The sequence below is a fragment of the Drosophila montana genome, unplaced genomic scaffold (assembly GCF_035044405.1).
Source record: "Drosophila montana isolate Dmon_TW-CO22-7 unplaced genomic scaffold, ASM3504440v1 contig_2438_1, whole genome shotgun sequence".
In the NCBI taxonomy this organism is placed as follows: domain Eukaryota; kingdom Metazoa; phylum Arthropoda; class Insecta; order Diptera; family Drosophilidae; genus Drosophila; species Drosophila montana.
In genome coordinates this window covers 3,044,512-3,064,261 of record NW_026997315.1, presented here as the reverse complement: position 1 = coordinate 3,064,261, position 19,750 = coordinate 3,044,512, and the positions used below count along the sequence as shown (strand labels likewise).

The following is a 19,750-nucleotide window of genomic DNA, read 5'->3' as shown; positions in this document are numbered from 1 at the left end:
GTAATTTAGTGTCTGGGCAGTGTCAGCGAGCGGGGAGGCGGTGCGCCTGTTGTGTATGCAACACTAAATTACGTAGCTAGGCTAATTTGCGATAAAATATTGGCCAACACTGGCTTAGCGCGGCAGCATGAGTAAGAGGGAGAGAGAGAGCTGCAGTATTAGAGTAGATGCAATATTAATGCGAGAGCTTCGTGCATTTATTGGCACATAAATCACTTTGGCCTCGCCACCAAATCACAGAAGCCCACACTCAAAAAACACACACACACAACACAACACAAACAAACACGCACACTCAACACACATATATAGGTTTAGAGGCAGCAGTAGGTCTTAGGCTTAAGCCGGCACTTACCTAGCAATGAAGAGCGTCGCTCATTAGAAGTCAAACCAAAAGCCAAAGTCTCGGCATCCGCAGTTCCTTTTCATTCTTTCTCTTACTCATTCTCTTCCTTTCTTAGTTGTCGCCCTCTTTTTGGCTTTCATGTCAATTAATGCGGTGCACTCTTCAAATATTAGCAGACATTATATGAGGGCGAGGATGCCGTTGCACTAAGCTGCCTTTGCTTTTGCTCCTCATGCCACAGTCATCCTTCAGCCAGCGGATCCTCTACAATGAACGCACAAATGACTTGGCCAACACTTGAGAACTTGAGCGCGCTGGCTTTTCTTTTCTTTTCTCTTCTTTTTTTTTTGTGTAAATTTTCTTCCTTTTTTTTGTTTTTTAATCGGGCGTCCCATTGTAAAAAAGGGGCACGTTGTCTGAGTTCTGCTTGTTGTTCGTCAAGTGGCAGGGATTACGTTGACGTTGAATGCGTTGCTGATTCGAGTGTCGTTGACGTCGTCGTCGCTGCTGCGGCTGCTGATCGTTGTTGGCAGCGGCGCCCACAACAACAACACATATCAATTTAACAGCAATTTAACTTTGATTGCCACCACATACTACCAACTGCTGTAGTTGTTGCTGCTGTTGCTGTTGCTGTTGCTGCTGCTCTTCCAATGCTGTTAGCTTTGCTGTGCGCTGCTGTGCAACCAACCACTCACACCGACCACTTGCCAGCAACTGAGCGCTCGAGCAGCTGTGCTGCCGTATTTGAATGAAACCAAGCGACGTATAAGAACGTTTTTTTCGCGCTGCTAAGTCGCTCTGATCCCAAAGCTTTTCAAAAAGCTTTATAAGAGCGCCTATGAGTAAGTGAGAGGGGGAGAGAGCAGCGGCACTCTTTGTGCACAGCGCAGGCGCATCCTTAATTGGTTGCGTTGCGTTCGGCTTTCGCTTAAGGCTGTTCGTTTTTTAGCTTCGCTTACGCTTTCAGCTTCTCGTGCCTTGGTTTTTTTTTATGCTGTCGCTGTGGCATTTAACCTGCTGCTGTTAGCCTTTGCTGTTGTTGTTGTAAATGTTGTTGATGCTGTTGCTGTTAATGTTATTGTTGCTGTAATTGCTGCTGTTATTGGTTCTGTTAATATTATTGCTGCTGCTGTTAGTGCTGCGGCTGTGACTGCTGTTGTTGTTGTAGTTGTTGCTGTTGCGTCTCACATATGAAAATTAAAAAGCTTAACAGCAATTAACAATTTGGTCACACTTGAACCCTCAGCAAATAACAACAACAATAGCATTAATCATGCTCCGCTGCTGACACTAAAAACCGAACACAATTAATCAACACTGCAAACAAATATTCTGTCGCACACACGTTGAGTGTTCTTTTTTGTTTTTTTTTTTTCCAACAAGCATTGCATTAACTGATTGTTGTTGCCAAACTTCATGTCAGTTCGCATAAAAGTTGCACGGCAAAAAGCATCAAATCAAATCAAAGTTTGATTTGACAGCCAGACAGGGTTCGATTTGATGTTTTTCTTTTCGCCCCAGAACACTTTTTAACAACTTCGAACTGCAAGTGGTCAAAATACACACCCACTCACACACACACACACACACACACACACACACAAGTCGTAAAGTCAGTTTAGTTCAGTTGAGTTAAGTTTTAGTTCATAACTCCCAACTACAAGCAATTTCCTCCCGCCTCAACCCCTCCCTTCAGGCACTGTCCAGCCAATATCAATTTATCAATTAATCCGCCTAATGAGAGAGCCAACTGATTTGCTGTGTCATTTAATGCAAGGCCCAACATATATGCGTGTAGCACAAAATTAATTAGGATTCGCTCATCATCAACTGCGGTGCCATATATATATAAAGCTCACACACATATATATATACATATATTTATATACAAGGAAACTAACGAGATTTCTCCAGTGGAAATTTGTTGTTGTGCTTTAATTGACAATCAAAGCAAGTAATCAAATTTGCAGCTTGACATTTTTCATTAGAATTATTATGTAGTTATAGCCCAGTTTCCGTTTCAGTCCACGACTTCATCATCATCTTCATCATTATCGTGAACCTCGAACGTTAACTGGCTGGCAAAGTCAACATTATTTAGCGCCCACATCAAAGGCATAAAATAGCGTGAACTCTGGAATTCTCTTCCCCCATTAACAGCAGATTGTGTTTATGCGTGCCGGAATACCTGATTAGAGCAGCAAAGCTGGTAAATGGAAATGTTGTGGTTAAGCTTTTATAACGGTACCTTTTAACAGTTTGAGGCTCTAAAATTTGAAAAGTGCGTAAGAGTTTGAGAGACCTCTCTTTTAAGCTACAAAAAAAAAACATTTCTAATGTAAAATTTTAAGATATCACAATAATTAAACACTTTAGACTTTACCTTACTTCATTTAATCAATAAATAATCGCCAAGTAGTAAAAACAAAGGGGGAATTCCTTGAAAATCGTACATTGTGCTTTCTCTATCTACTGGATTGTATATATCCTATTCCTTCAATAAACTCCTGAAAATCTTTGAATTTTCAATAGAGAACTGAAAAACTGACATATTTTAGGACGTTCTTAAATTAGAATTTGTTGTTAATTAGCAACGAAGTGTTCTTGTTTGTTAGTGAACACTGTAGTTTATTGTTCTTTAATTCTGTAATGCTATGCACACTGTAAAAACTTATTTATATTTCGAATTCAGAGAAAACAAGCATTTCTTAAAACTACTTCAAGCTGCGCATCAAATTGCAATTGTTTTTCACTTTGATTAACTCGATGTGTGTGTGTGTGTGTGTGTGTGTGTGGGTGGAAAAAAGTGCATGAAAACTCAACAAATTGCTGCAGCTACATGTGCTGTGTGTGCATTCAGTGAAGAAAAACCCACCCACGCAGAGATCGATAAAGCCGAGCCATTTGCTGCCGAACAGCTGGAAATTAGAGCGCCAAAATGAAGCCACAAAATGCTAAAGTTCAGCGCAGGAACAGAAGGTGACAGAGTGTGTGGCGTAGAGGGGTGGTGTGGGGGAGTGTGGGAGGGGGGGTTGGATGCGCCACCATTCGCTTGTCATTTAATATCCGCAATTAAAGTGGTCATCAATCAAAATGAACAACAAGAAAACCTAAATGAATTAAAAGTAAACGAAAGAACAAAGCAAAGGATGAATGCACAAGCCAAAATGAAAGCCGTAATAAATAGAATAAAGCGCAGCAAAAGAAAAAAAAGAAGCGGAACCAAGAAAAAAAGAAGAGTGCTCCAGTTGGGAGTGCGCCCCCAGGCGATACCCTGTACCCAGCGCCGCGCTGACGTCACACACATTTGAACTTCCTTCGATTCATACCTGCATACATCCACAAAAACACATATACACACACACAAGCTACTTAGCTAGCTGCATTTTTCGCTGCGGCTGTGCTTCTTCTTTCCTTAACCACACTCTATGCGAAGTACGTTCTTAAATAACTCCGGAGTTTATGGATGATCTTTCTAAAATTTTCAGGAAATAAATATGTCCTCCAAATGTGCGTGCATCTCAAAGCCAAAGACTATAGATTTAAAAATTAATGTTTTTCAGTTTTTGAGGAATTGGGGAGGTAGTCAAAAAAGAGAAATATTACTATTTATGTGTATACTATACGAGAGCCAACAAAAAACAACAAAATAGGGCTTAAAAGCCATGTCTTAAATTCGATAATTATCGATTTTATGGAAACAAAGCAAGATTGCGAAAGAGAAAAACTTACAAACTATTCAGACCGAATGCCAAAGGGACGAACGGATAGACGGACTTGGCTAGATTGACTCAGCCTTTCGACCTGATCAGGAATACATAGTACATACAGAGATGCTTCCTGCTGCACGTCACATAAACTCCCACAAAGCCTGAATACCGCTTTGAAGCACTTTATAAAGGGTACAGGGTATAAAAAACAGCGAAACGGAACGGAAAGAACCCAAGCAAGAGGCCAGGGCAAAAACGGGCGCCAGGGCCGATAAACAAGTGCTGTACAAACAAAACGGCTCTGTACGCTGAACCTATTGATGATTGAGCAGGACATTAATCTAACGAAATGCAGACAGGCAGAGAGCAGGGGTGCACGGAGTGCGGGGTGCCGGGTAGAGGGTGCAGAAGCTTGACACGGGCCGGGTGCGGTTGCGGAGTCATTCAGGCTACGGCGGAGTAAGCGACCAAATCAACTGACCAACTGTGAAAGTGTCAAATTTCAGGCCACATTGTTGGTGTTGTCCACACTGGCGACATCCTTGTTGCTGTTGCTGCTGCTGTTGTTGTTGTTGTTGTTGTTGTTGTTGCTGGCGACACTGGCCACGTAAGCAAACATAATTACGCCGCTGTTACAACCTACATATATCGTATTTACACACACACACGCACGAATTTATGTACATACATAGATAATATAGCTGGCTCATTGTGCTTCATAGTCCTGCCAGCTGCCTGGGCGTCAAGTCCTGAATGCAAGGTTCTACGATAACATATTAATTGGCATCGCATGATATTAGTGGAATTATGCAATAGATTAACATCAGTTGTTTAATTGCGGCACATTACCAAGCAGCTGTTAATTAACAGGGCTCGCTTATTAGCTAACAGCGCGCTCATGAGAGACAATCGAGTTAAGCTGTTGCGTCTTTGAAAGCACTTAAAAGCAAGCTGATAACTTAGTAAGTAGACAAATCATTTCTTAGTGCTAGCCTTGTCTTAACGTTTTAAGAGTTTTTAACAGCCTGTTATGCAAATATGCAACAATAAACAGCACAACGCACAGACTGAACTTCATATGGACTGATACGAATTGAGGCTAGGTAAGCGGCATCAACTTAAACAGGCTCAGGCTTCACAGGTTGTCGAGCACGTTAAGTGCATTCTAATTATTCAATAACATAGCTCGCAATGTTAGTTAACAGCTGACGGACTGTACGCCGCTTAACAGCTGCCAATTGAGCTGCATATGCGCATTAATGAAGTTTGTTAGGCTAAAACAAAAATGATGCTCTTGTTGTGTTGTCCTGGCCGGGGGGTATGGAGGTTAAGGGGTTTGTGGAGTGAGTGACAAAATGCAATTGTCGCCTCTACTGCTTGCGTCATCTCATTTTGATGGTTTGACAGTTGCGATTGCAATGCAAGTACAAGAGAAAAGCAAAATCAGCAGCAGCCAGTTGCAACAGTAGGTGGCATCAGTTGAAAGTTGCTCATTTGCCGCTGTCCATGCTGCAAAATTAGATGCCAAATTAGCACGCACACAAACACACACACACACACACACACACACAGAGAAAAGTGCAGCCGGAGCCGAAAACTGATGCAACCAGCAATTGAGCAGCCTGCAACCAGGCAGTGGCAGCAACAACGGCAGCTGTGAGTGTTAAGTTGCCACCGACAAAGCCGTTAGCATGCAACATTGCATCAGTCACTCGAAGCGAGTGTGCCAGTGTGTGTGTGTGTGTGTGTGTGTCTGAGCGTGTGTGTGTGTGTATAAACTGCTGTTGCTGCGGTGCTTTGACTGATGTGGCGAAAAAAAAGGGCAAAGGGCAGGCACACAAAAACTTTGCTTGCTGCATTGACACGCACAGCAAAAGGAAGCAAGGAAAACGACGGGCGGAGTAACTGAAACCCAGAACACAGGTCTGAGCAGGGCATTACTAAATGGGTTTTCAATGGATTCGGGCATCTTGGGGGTACGAGGCATTTTCGCCCGCATAGAACGTGGCCGGGCTTATGAAATTTTTGCGGTAGGTAAATGCCACATGTTCTTACCCCAGGCAGCGGGTATTTTATTTATGCCAAAGCATGTGCAACGCTTTGAATAAGACATCTCGAAAGCCACTCAAGTATTAATATCCTTTGTCTAATATGCGATATATGGCTCTGTCTGATGTTCTTGCTGGCAAAAACGTGGCACAGATTTCTTTATTTAGGCAAATGAACTGATCTAATCAGTATCTAATAGAGTTTGCACGGTAAAAATCTGTCGGAAAGTTCGTTTTGCATTACAAAACAAACTATTTAGTTATCCAAGACATCTTTATAAAAACTAATTAATTACATTCTAGCTTGATTGTCTCATAATACTATAGATGTCTTATTTAGAATAGTTTACAAATTCAGGTATTATTCATATTTCAATTTTGTTTAAGATATCGTGAACAAACTTGTCACTTACATATCTTTCTATATCTGATACCAACTTGCCGCTTACACATATATATTTTTTTTACCATGTTCCTTTTATATGCACCAAATCTGAGCAACATCTATACTATAGTACTATACTTTACTATATCATATAGCTCTAGATCAAGAGTTGTTCGAAAAATGACTGAATGACTGAATGAATGAATTTCGCATGGACAATTGTTCTATTTTTCTAGATATCCCTGCTCTGCAATATGATCTTAACCATATATCCATATCCCTGCCATACATAATTATTGTAGAGAAAATTGATCAAAAACTGTTTTCTGTTTTAAAATATGAAGAAAAAATAATTAAAAGTATTTATTATTATTTATTTTTATTTATTTATTAATGGTCGACAAAACGAGTTTCAACCTAAGTATTTAATACCTATATATAATATTGAACATTTATAAGTTTTACAATAGTTAAAAATAATTAACAAATTTTTTGTTATTATATAAAAAACTGTTTGATTGAAGCATTGAAGGGATTTAGAAACGTTGTAGTTTTTTGATGCTTTCTTATTTTGCAAAAATTTTAATTAGTGCGAACAACTATATCATGTAGTTGTTGTATGAATGTTGTATGTGATGTTCTAGTCAAAATTCCTGGACGATTCTTGCCAAATAACAACATAAATATTAATACTATATATACACACTTATATAATTGCTGGTAATCTGCAAGGGCATTTAGTCTTCGACACGTTGAAAATAGATGTACTCTCTTGTTCTTCATCTTAGTGGATTGTTATTGTTGTTATTTGGCTGGCAGCTTGCTGTGGTGGTTTATTAAATTTGAAATGCTACACCTTGGGCCGTATCAGATTGCCTCTATGGCTATGGCGTTAAGACAAAAGGATATATGTGCCTCGTATCGGTATTCATGTAAAATGCAAAGCCTTAGCCAGCATAAGGAAATATGCCATGTCATAAATTGTATACGAATATGAATATGAATACAGGTCTGAGTGTCTCAGTGTGAGTGTGTGAGCTCTCAGACAGTCAGCTCAGCCAGCTATATAAGAATAAACAATCCTTTGCACACACACACACGCACACACAAAACCGCCACACACATCCACATATTGTTGACACACTTTTGGTGTGCCTTAACCCGTCCCGCCCCGCACCGCACCGCACCGCCAGTCTCACCTTTTTCGCCAGCCTCAGCATAAAATTTTCTATTTTCTATTTTAATATGAGCCTAAATTGAGCTTGTTATTTATGTATAGTTTACAATACCTTATGGCCATAGTCTGGACTTTTGGACCGTGCGCTGTGTGTGGACTGTTTTTAGGGTTTTTGCGCCCTGCTGTACGCCCAGCGTGTGGCTTTCTGTACAGTTTAAATAAAAAAAAAAAACAACAAAAAAAAGCCCAGACTAGTGCGTGGCGGGGGGAAAAAAAATATATACATATACAAATATATAAATGAAAAGTGCGGGGGGTGAACAACAAAAAATGCCAACAAGAACTGTCGTAATAAAAATGCCCTGCAGTTAAAATAATTGTCACTGTAATAAAGTGATGCAGAAAATTATAAATGCCCGGGCAGTTTAAGAAGTTCTTTACAGAAGAAAAAAACAATGAATAAAAATAAATATAAATAAATGTTAATTCTGATTAAACATAAAGCACTACCGTAGGAAACCTTTTGCTAGTTGTGGCAATACGAGAAATAAAAACAAGCTGAGGCACTTGTAATAAACCATTTAACATTCTCAGTTATCAACTGCTTTGATCCCAAAGTTAAGCGTCGACAATTCACGAAATCCGCGAATACACATTTATCAGAGCTTACGATTTCTTGCTGCCCTCGACATGGCTGCCATAGTGTCCAAAGTTCTCTTGGTGTTACGCTGCTAGAGTAAAAAGGGGCGAGTTCGGGAGGGGGATGAGGCGGGGGTCAGCTGAGCTGTGCTGTGTGTTGGTAGCCACTCGGTCCACTTCCATTTTATAGCAGCCAGCCAAAACATTATAGCCATGATTAATGGCAGATAATAATTTCGAGTGCGAGCACTTGACAGCATACAAAAAGTCAAAAAACTATGGCCAATGACGTCCATTAGACTTGCCACGGGGCCAAAATGAAGAGCGTACTTGGTTAGGGGTAGTCGCAGGGGGATGGGGGGCTGTGCGGGCAACTGCTTGAGTGGGAGGTGCGAAGGCAGGCAGGCAACAAAGTGCAGCAGCAGCAGCAACTGCAAATGACTGCTGAAAAATCAGCAGCAGCAGCAGCGGCAACAACAATTTTGATATAAAACTATTGCCATATTCTGTTTGCGGCATTTAACGAGCCAGCGCTGCCTCTCGCTCACACGCTCTAGAGAGAGAGAGAGAGAGAGCCTATCTCTTTCGCTCTCTTTATCATTTGTGCGTATGATTTACTTCATTTGTTGCATAAATTATAATAAACGCGTTGAGCCAAACAAACAATAAACAAAAAACGACACAAAACAATTAAGTTTAAACAAATATATATTAATAAAAACAATGGCCGCGGCTTTGGCGAGCGGAAACGGAAATAACGCACAAAACTGCCAGATTGGCGGCCGCTGCGGCATGTTTGCAGCAGCAGCAGGGGCAGCAGCAGCAGCAGTGACACTTGCCACATGTTGGCTTTTGGTGCCCCGTCGAACCGAAATTGATTTAAGCCTTGCAACGCGTCGCGGCCTGGGCTCGTTTTGCGTTTTTGTGGCAAGTGCAACAGCTGCAACAAATGACATTAGAATGCAGCCAATGCCGCCCAAAATGGTTTTAGAACATTTAGTCAAATATTTTGTTCAATTCTGTTTGGGTTTGTCTTAAAGCTGAGCTGGATTTGAACAGAAATTTAAGCATTTTTTGTTGTCAAAATTGATGTTTTTTAAACTGGGCAAGATTTTATTAGTTTTTAATCACGAGGTTTCTAAACTCAACATGCAAATTTTAGTATAGAAAAATGACGGCTCATAAATCATATTTAAATATCATTTAAGTATTTTTCTTTTGAACACTTGAAGTTTTGAGCACCAAATGGTGCGAAGAAATTTTACTTAATTTAAGCGTTTTTGTTTAAAATAAATCACAGATTAATACTTAATTAAGGACCTCTTCAATATTGTATTCTTTAAGTGTGAAGCACAAAAACGTTAAACAAAAACAAACAAAAATTTAAACACAAACATGTTCTGAGTTCTCTAAAGTAGTTTTTACTTAATTTAACTTTTTTTATATTCAATAAATTAAAAAATGCTAAAGTATTGTGTTCTGGAATACCTGAAATTTTAGTAGCTATCTCTTTAGTAGCTTATGCTTAATACAATCAATTTTATGTTAAATAAGTCATAGATAAATACTTATTTAAAAACTCTCTTAGTATTGTATACTTGAAGTTGTAAGCACAAAAATGTTCTGATTTCTATATAGATTTTGCTTAAATTTATAAGGGTATTCTTTTGCAGAGTGTTGGGGTTTGCGGGGGGAGTGAAGGCGAGCGGGCGAAGAGGAAGGGTAGAGGTTGTCGTCTGAGGCATGCGTTTTAAGTTACACGCGGCGTGCAAAGTGCGCTTTTAAAAGCGACGCCTTTTATGCCCAGCTACAGTCATTACAAAAGGACTCACACACGCACACACACACACACACACACTGGCACACAGGTCCTGTATGCGTCTTGGGCAAAGACAATGAACGCCTGTCGAACCAATAAGTGCAGCGTGCTCTTGGTTTTAGTCTGGCCATGCATTGTTGTGAGTGCGTCATAAAATTACTTTTTATCATTGTAACATGACAGGCGGGGCCACGTCCTCGCAGCAGCGTCCTGACGCAACTCGGGCTGATGTATGTCGAGCTTTTTATGAGCCAGCCAATGCCAGAGACATTCATACACGTTTTTTTTTCTGCGTTCGTTCTTCTTCTTTTTATGTTGCAGCTAAAAGGATGCCACAGCTTCCTGTTGGTGCGCCCTGCTCCCGTCGCCCGCTGCTATTCTTCTGCATTGTATTAATGGCTCGCATGCACGAGAGCCCAGCGCTAATAAGCATAAACGCAAAGTTGCCATGTGACTCGAATGCGACTTCCTTCCGTTTGGTTCTTCAGGCTTTCGTGCCCGTGTGCGTGTGCCACATCCTGGACATGCGCGCGCGGCCCATGGCGTGAGCTCAGCACTTTGACTCTTTGCTTTGTGCACTTTATTAATGTTATTAAAAATCTAACAAATGGCACAACTTGCCACAGCCAGGGCCCAAGTCCAGACAAACTTCAGTCCAGCTGGCTGCATGTTGCGCTTTATTAATGCCCACCACCAAATACACAAACACACGCACACACACACGCACTCACACACTTAGAAGAGTGCCAATTAATGTAGCTGGTCAGTGTTGCAACTTTGTTGCCTCATTGCCAATTGACAGGGCTTGCCACTACTTGCCTCTAAGCCGCATATTTAATAGCCTCCGTCCAGGTTTATATCGAACAACAGGTCGTATGCGTAATAAACTCATGCACTAACATTCTGTCATTTAATGCTATAATATATAATTTAAGGTACTCTAGATACGAAAGAGTTTTTTTTGTATTGATCTCTAATTTAAATCAATTAATAAAAGCTTAAAACTGTTTGCTGAATGTAGTTTACAGCTGTTAAGTTATCGTGTTATGTTAGGTTATATTATGACATCACGTGATATGCTATGTTATGTTAACTCTTAAGACTGTAAAGTCGCACTTGCACTAACTTTCAGTTATTTAATGCTATAATATATAATCCATACATATATATATAATTTAAGGTTCTCTAGATACAGTAAAGTATTGTATATAAATTACCTTAATAATTGATTAAAACTGTTTTCTGAAAATAGTTTACAGCTGTTAAGTTACTTTGCTATGTTATGTTATGTAAACTATTAGAACTGTAAAGTCGCTTGTAAAGTATTTGGCAAATTTCGTTGTCATAAATGTAGTTCGTACCCCCAACATTTTGATTTCCACTTTACGGATTATCATACATTCAGTTAAGAAGAATAACAAAAATATTAAAGTTCTATGTAAAGTCCATTGCAAGAACAGCAAATTTTTGTTCCCAGTTACTCAATTTAGCAACTATAATATTTACAAATGAAAACAAATAATAAATGTTTAACCCACAGAGTAAAGACAGTATTTGCCTAGGCTTAAATAAATAAAAGTGAAATAAAACTTACAAAATAAAAAGTGATATATACCACAAACATGCTGTTAACAGTTAAACTAAGTTTAAATGCTTTTAATAATACGGTATTTTATCAACTCAACTAAACGATGCAAAATGTCCAAAATGTATAAAGCAATTAAAAACAACTGAGCATATTTATCTCAAGCATTCAACTCTATTCTGGGTATTTTAAGCCAAAAGCAAAAAATAGAGAATCGTTTTATCAAGCGCATTGTGCAAAAACTCGAATCGAAATGCAACAGTTTTAAACGAGTTTATTGGCGCATTGTGAACCATTTTTGGGTTGAGCAACTGTTTGCCAATGCATTAAACTGGCAGCAACCATTTGATAACAATTTGAACAATGGCCAATTCTATCTCACTTTATTTTCACTCAATATTCTCTCGCTCTATCTACGCAGAAAACCAAAAAAAAAGCGGAAAAATAGCACCAAAACTAAGTGAGAAATGCTTTCAGATGAGAATGTTCCACTAGAAGATACCATTCCGACAATTGCAATAGTTAGGAATGTGCATTTTTACTGTGTATTGAGTATTATAATATACCATATCGCTTTCGTAACGCCCAGGCGATACATTGGCGATAGCTGCTTAATTTGATTCACAGCCTTTTATCATTGCATTACCCTATCGCTTCTTTATCGCCCGGAAGATACATTGGCGATAGCAGCTCAGTTTGAGTCTAAGCCTCTTATTACTGCATTACCATAGTTTCCCATTCTGGGCATAGATCGGATCGACTTGCTATGACGGTTTAAAATATGTTTAGTGTGTTTGATACACATCAAGCATTTTAGTGGGTATATGAATAGCCGAAAACGAAGCCGAGTTAAGCAGCAAGAGGCAAATGGCATGCAAACCTGCAGAGCGTTACAATTGTTGACTTTTTGCGTAGTTAAACAAGTTTAATTAAGAGTCATTGAAGAACTGTTTGTGAGATAAAAGAATAAAAAAAAGTGTCGCCCCGCATTGACAGGGAGCAAAAACTTTATTCAACACCTTACAAAGTGGCGGCAACAACCAGGAGCAGTGGCTGTTGAACGAATGCTCTACTTCAAAGCTAAATACCCTAACTAGACAAAGTTCATTTGCAGACGCGTAAATGGCATATTATAAAACGTTTGCCTGTTTCCTATTACAAAACAATTGTCAATTTGGCTTAAAACATTTTCGTTTGCCGCGCAAGTTTTTCCCACCACTTCCGTTTTGCGGTTTGTCGCTGTTGTCAGCTGATTTGTGTCTTTGTCACTTGCAGCAACAACAGCAACAACAACAGCAGCAGCAGCAGCAGTAGAGGCATCCGCAATTCCAACAGTTAATACTCGCATCTCAAGACATTTGCCGTGGCACGCGGCGCAACTTTGTCCGTGGCCAGGATGTTGTCACTTGTCCTTGTGCGAAAACAAAATGAGTACAAAATGCTTAAAACGACTTCCGGTTCGGCAATTTGCATGCTGCGCCGCGCGCCGGAAATGGAAAAACACTTCTCAGTTGCCGCTGTGCCGCAACTGGCCCCCATTTCCTACCATTCTGCCTCCCTTTGTTTGCAATTAAGCGTGAACACATGCAGCTAAGACCCTGCACAAAAAAAAAGCGAAACAAGAAAAAAACAAGAAACGACAAATATCTGTGGCAAGCCGAATATGAAATGCTCTTGACTTCGAAATGCTTTTATGCGGAAGCTTTATTTCCAATCGATTGTTCCTTTATATTTGAAATATAAGTTTGGGTTTGTTTCAGATATATTAGAAGAATAGTAAAACTCGCTAAAACTCAAAACTCAACAACTCATCATATATAGCAGTCCGATCCTGATAAAATTTGTTTGCATATAAAAGAAGGTTTAAGGTATTTTAAAAAGCAAACAAGCTTTACATACAAGAACTTAATTTTCGACCGATTCTTCCTATGACAGCTATGTTATGTAGGGTGCGATATTGCCGATTTCGACGTATGCAACGCTTACAATAGAAAGATGAAGCTAGGCAAAGTTTCATGAGCCTGAAAACTGAGAGACGAAACGGTTATATCAACTCGGCTTCATAGGGCATAAAAAACAGGTCAATATATATTGGCTGGGAGGTTGTTGGGACAGGGTAATGGTTGGCGCTGTGTGAGTTGGGTTTGCATTTGCCCCTTATGTATATTTCATGTAAACTCAATTTGACTTGCGCTGACCAACCGCTGTGTGGCAAGTAATGTTTAGCTGCCCCGCCCCATGCGCTGCCTTTAGCCTTAATGGCCAATTAAGCGAGAGACGACACAAGAAATAATTAAATCGCTGCATGTAATGCGCCCTAGCGGCATGCGGCATGCGGCATGTATCATGCGGCATGTGGCAAGTGGCATTCTATATGGCGTTAATAGCTGGATGACTAGCAGGCGCCAGGCGCTCGCAGCGTATACGTAATCCAGACACTTGAGTGAAATAATTTTTCAAGCACCGCCCAAAAGTATGCAACAGTTTTTTGATCATGTTGCTCCGCTGCAGCTATGCAAATTAATTGAAAACGCGTGAAACTTTTTATTAATGAGCTGCTGCGAATTTTGCATCTTAAATATTTCAAGCGCAATTATGCAGCTTGCGCATTAAAAATCAAATACTACATTCAAAGTGACAGCTGCAATCAGGATGTTTCGCTTATTATTTTGAGGAGAGGGGAGGGGAGGGGATGAGTTTGGGTAGCCATCATAAAATTCAATTTGGCGCAAAGTGTTTAATGAAAGCGCCAAGTTGGCGACACCCCCGCCATCCGCCCTCGGAGCACAGCGGGCCAAGTTGGCCATTAACAATTCAGACGCAGACGTCGCTACGCATGGCTAAGAACCAAACAACAGGAGCAACAACAACAAGAACAACAAGAGTGAAGTGAAAATATAGCAACTTGTTTTACATAAAAACACACTTTAGACATCAAATTATGCAATGCAGGGCGTCACCAGCCCGCCACCCACCATATCGACTGCAGTATAAGTGAGGGTTGGGGTCCGCTGGGTGGTTGGTACTCACTTTTTTTTCTGCGCACTGACAAAATGCAATGGCTGTAATAAAAATTAACAAGCTACGCTACGTTTGAGTTTTGAATTAATTGAAAGCGCGTATGCACAGGACATTCCGGCAGAGCGGGGCTCTAAGGGGGGGTTAGCGCAGATTGCAGCAGCAGCTCATTGAGCTGCTTGGAGCTGAGCGTTAGTTTGGCCCTCGCCCTTGCCTTATAAAATTATAAATTCGCGTCTAAATGAGCGCTGCAAAATTAATGAACTGAATGCAGTTTAATTGAAATGCGCATCCAACGGGAGTGAGGGGCGGTAGCGGTGCAGGAGTTGGGGCAACTGTGTGGGAAAATGCATAATGAAAATCAATTTTAAACTAAACAAAATGCATCAGTTGGTGAAATTGGAAAACAGCCAAAAAAAAAAGAAGAGAATTGCGCGCCAATTCAAGCTGAAGATTTTAAATTTTAAATAAACAAAAATATGCACGGAAAATATATTTGCGTTGAACTCATGAAACTCTAGCCAGCTCTAGTCCGTAGAGGACAGCATATCATTAAAAGCCAAGCCAAGCAGGCGGAAAATCGATGCGTTTTTAATTCAGTTAAAATGTTTGAAATACAGCCAACATATTAGCTGAGATTTGGTTTGTTAAACATGCTTTGTGCTTAAAATCTTTAAGCAATTAAAATGTTTGATTTCAAGGTTTAGAATAATAATATTATTATCTATAAGAATAGTAATAAATATCAGATTTAAATCAATTTAAATTTATTCCGTTAGACCCTGAACCTATGGAGAATGCGTAAGAAAGGACATAATGTTTTTGGGCAAATGTATGTAACAGGCAGAAGCAAGCATCTCCGAACCCATCATCAGCATTAATACCCGAGTCGATCTAGCCATGTCCGTCCGTCTGTCCTTACGTCTGTCCGTCCGTCTGTCGGTCCGCCCACCCGAATGTATGAACGCGAGGTTCTTAGAACCTATAAGAGCTAGAGCTAGAGACTTTGAACGTAAGTCCTCCTAGTGCCCGTGCACTATGAGTTTGTTTCCGATAATCGATAACGTGTTTCGCGTTTCCAAGCAATCGATAACTATCGATATTAAAATCCTATTCTTATGTTATAACGAGGTGAGCAAATTAGACATGTAGCTTCTTGAATAGTATTAACAAATGGAGTATCTTTCTATCCCTAGTCGCGCATTCCCGACTAGAGTACTCTTGTGTTATTGAAAAAAAAAACAGAATCCCAATAAGGCAATCCATTTTAAACTTTTTTTAGTTTTTTAAGAGCCAGCTGGCTGTCTGCGCATCGGACTAACAAGCGAGAGGTCGCCTGCTCAACTCCAACAGCAAACTAATAAACTAACGGCACACAAATGCCGCATAAGGCAACAGATGCCTGACCAATATAATTTAATTTAAAAGCGTTTTCCTTTTGGACATACTTAGTGCTTATGTACAATAGTATTGTATTGTTTGTTTGCTTAGTACTCACCTCCATGTTAGATCCGTTTTATCCCATTTGGCGCCCTGGAGGACATAGCGTCGCTTACGTTTACCATGACTATTGCCATGATCCAGATTATCCGGTGAGAAATTATACGCATACTTATTGTCGCCCACGCCGCAGCGGGGCTTTTGTATTAGCTTGGCCGTAGCTGGGTCGATTTGGCCCGTAACTGGAATGTTGCCAAATTCCTGTAAAATGGACGAAAATGTTAGTTTGTGAAATTGTGTGCATAATACATGCGACAGTGGCAAGCAGCAGCAGCAGCAGTTGCATGTAGCAGCAGTAGAAGCAATGTTGCCTAGCAGCATCTGCTTGGCAGCTACCTACCTGAAGATTACGTATTGCATCTATCAGCTGCTCCTCGGAGCGCAGAGCGCCCGTTTCCAGATCCGACTTGGGCAGATAATCAAACTGCATGAGGTAATTGTACTGTAAAGATGGAAACGTGGTAAGTAAAATGGCAATAAGTGTTGGGAGGGGGGTTGATGTCTGTTAGAGTATTTTGTACAGACAGATGCATTAGGGAAGTGTGCCAAAAACTGAAAATGGTTGCCAGTTGTGAGCCAAACTATTTGTTGGCTTAATGTAGGCGCATCGGCAAATGATGCTGGCATAAAAAACTTTTTGCATAAAGTTAATGATAAAAGCAACAGTCACAGCAACAACCCAAAACAACCAACAAGAAACAAAAACAACAAAAAAAAAAGATGCCAAAAGCAACAACAGCAAAGTTTAACGTTACATTAATAAGCCGAAAAGTATGCCACACAAAAAAGGACTCCCAACAAAAAAAAAGAATATAAAAAAGCAGCTGGAACGCTTAGCTTGTCGGACTGCTCGACTGGGAGTTTACGCTTGTGGCAGCCATGATATTTGGCAGCTAATTTTAATGGCTAAACTTTAGAGGCAAGCTAACCCGACAGCCGTAATTTTGATATAACAGATTTCTTATCAATTTTCGTGTAGTTAACTTTGGTATAGAAATTAAAGCAAGCGGCTTTCTATAGTACATAGTGATACTCTAGTTCTTTTCGTTTTGTTCAGTAGTTGTTTTAAAAAAAAGTTTTAAATATGTTGCTGAACCAAGAGACCAGTTCACATAGAACACAGACGAAGAGCTAAGCTAAGCAGCCTTAAAAATCTACATGGTTTCAAAGATTAAATATCTGGCCTGGAAAACATGTTAGCCTTTATAAAGCCATATGCTATACAACTGTGGTGTACAGCTAGCAACTCGTATGTTTAAAAGTGCTACCAATCAAAAACATTGGGATTCATAGTTAATGCTTCGTTTCTAATGATACACAAAGATATACAAGTTTCTTATGTGAAAGAAAAACTGAATAACCACAAAAATAACCTATCTTGAAATCTAACAGATAATAAATAGTTCAGCAGTAAGAAGACTTAAGGAAGTTCTCAATCTCCCGGATATAAGTTCAGTTTAATAATCTAAGAAAAGTTTTCGAATGCAAAGAAAAATACTTTGGTAATTACTATCCGTATTATCAGAAGAGCATAAGAATTGAGAGTTGTTTAAGATCAAGACTCGTTTAATAGACTTTTAATTTTAGGATTAATTCTTCTGCATAAAAGCACCTTGCGCTGCATAGTTTGAAGGGTATTTGAAGGCAAGCCTGAAGTTACGGGGTTTCAGTTTCAGGCCTCTTCGAGTCTGTTCACAATCGATTGGCATATATATTTTTTTACCTCTTCCTCTGCTTGTTTTTGTTTTTTTATTTTTGGACCATGGCCCGCAACCAAATAAACACTCATAACTGTAAAGTGTGCGACAGCGACGACAAAACAGCTCGCCGGCCATATGTGTAGACTGGATTTGCATATTTTTACATGTAATTCACGCACACACACACACATACATACAGAGAGAAGATACACACAGTAGAGACAAACGGGCAAATTTATTTACCAACATTGCGTGGGGTAGTTCGGGCGTGCCACACACGCACGCACATAGAGACACACACACCAACAAATTACGTGACCTGCAAATTAAATTTTCTCTTTCATTTCGGATATATGAGCAAATTGTCACACACTGCCACGCCTCCCACAGCGACCGGCCGGCCGCCCACACAAGCAATTTGCTGAAAACATGTGAAAAACAACATACAACAAACTAGCAAAAAAATCAAGTAACAGTGCTCTAATCGGCAGTGCTCGACCGAAAGATATCCTGCGCGCGATAGAAAGATATCCAATAAGCAAGCAACAAAAATACTTGTGTTTGTTGTGCTTTCTAGAGAGTGGGGCTAAGAATTCCATATGTGGGCATAAAACAAAAACCAACATACCAAATTTGATGTTAGTAACTCTTATAATCCTCGAGTTGAGCTCTAAGAACTATATCCTAAGATCGATATTTGTTACTAGATTTCAAATTTCCAATCTCTAGCTCCTATTGTTGCCGAGATCAAGTTGAATGGAATCGGATATGCTTCCGTCTGCCTATTACATACCATTGCCCAAGCACATGTACCCCTTGTTACCCATTCTCAATGGCTTAAGGGTATCACAAAACAACAAAATTCTTTAGGTTTTTGTCGCTGTTGTTGTTCTGGAATCAGTGAACAGCGTCAAAAGTGGATTGACAAAAAAAATTTTCATGCCAAAGAATCGTTAACAAGTTAAGATTCCATTGCTATAAGATGTGAACGTGATGTGTGGCGATTAGCTCAATTTATTGGTGAATCGATTGATGAATGGTGCTGCTGCCCAATAGATCGTGTGATGCATATAAAACTAAGTGAGATAATGCCAGGTCTAGAAGCAGACTGGATAAGGGTAAAGGGTGAGTAGGTGCAGCTATACAGCTCGCCAAACTACTTTAAGCCAAAGCAAGTGGTAATTGGAAATGAAGAAATGGAATGAAGAAAACAAGTTGAAGAACTCGTCGGCGACATTCAATTAATGACTTAATTACTAATTAACTTTGGATCATTAACTGAAAAGCTTATTATTATTCAGATAAGCATATATGCGGTAGCTGGCATATTAACATAAAAAGAAGTGGGCTATAAAGTACAGACTTTAAAGATCTTTTGATGAGGTTGTTAACTTAAACTGCATTTTTGATTGAATGTTTGTAAATATACCGGAATTTGAGTTTGTTTAAGTTATCTTAATATCAAAAAATGTCTCCATATTAAAACCAACTTTCCCACAGATTATTCCTATGTCAGCTTTATAATATAATGGTCCGATCCGGCCGGTTCCGACATATGTACTGCTCGCAACAGAGAGACGTACCTATGCAAACTCGCAAGGGGATATCAACTCGGCTGTTGATGATCTAGGATACATACATCGACTCGTTTTCTTCTATGCGTTACACATTTCATAACAAAATCATAATACCCTCTACCAGGGTATAAAATGAATAATAATAATAACAATGAAAATAATAATAATCACGCGACACGTGGCATTGATTACTATAGAAGTTTAACTCTTTTTGTTATTTAATTTTAATTCTATAAAAAAGTA

General features: G+C 39.7%; 1 protein-coding gene across 2 annotated transcripts in view; it reads right to left on the bottom strand.

Moving 5' to 3' along the window:
* The window catches only part of Mmp2 (Matrix metalloproteinase 2), a 111,441-nt gene that overhangs the window by 69,003 nt on the left and 22,688 nt on the right, over positions 1-19,750 (bottom strand). The window contains exons 2-3 of one of the 2 annotated variants that reach the window (XM_064681707.1): positions 16,571-16,672; positions 16,229-16,431 (exon numbers count right to left, since the gene is read on the bottom strand). In XM_064681707.1, the coding sequence (XP_064537777.1) occupies positions 16,229-16,431; positions 16,571-16,672 (305 nt within the window). Of the gene's footprint in view, positions 1-355; positions 679-16,228; positions 16,432-16,570; positions 16,673-19,750 lie in introns of those variants that run through there. The other variant, XM_064681708.1, reaches the window with a different exon arrangement.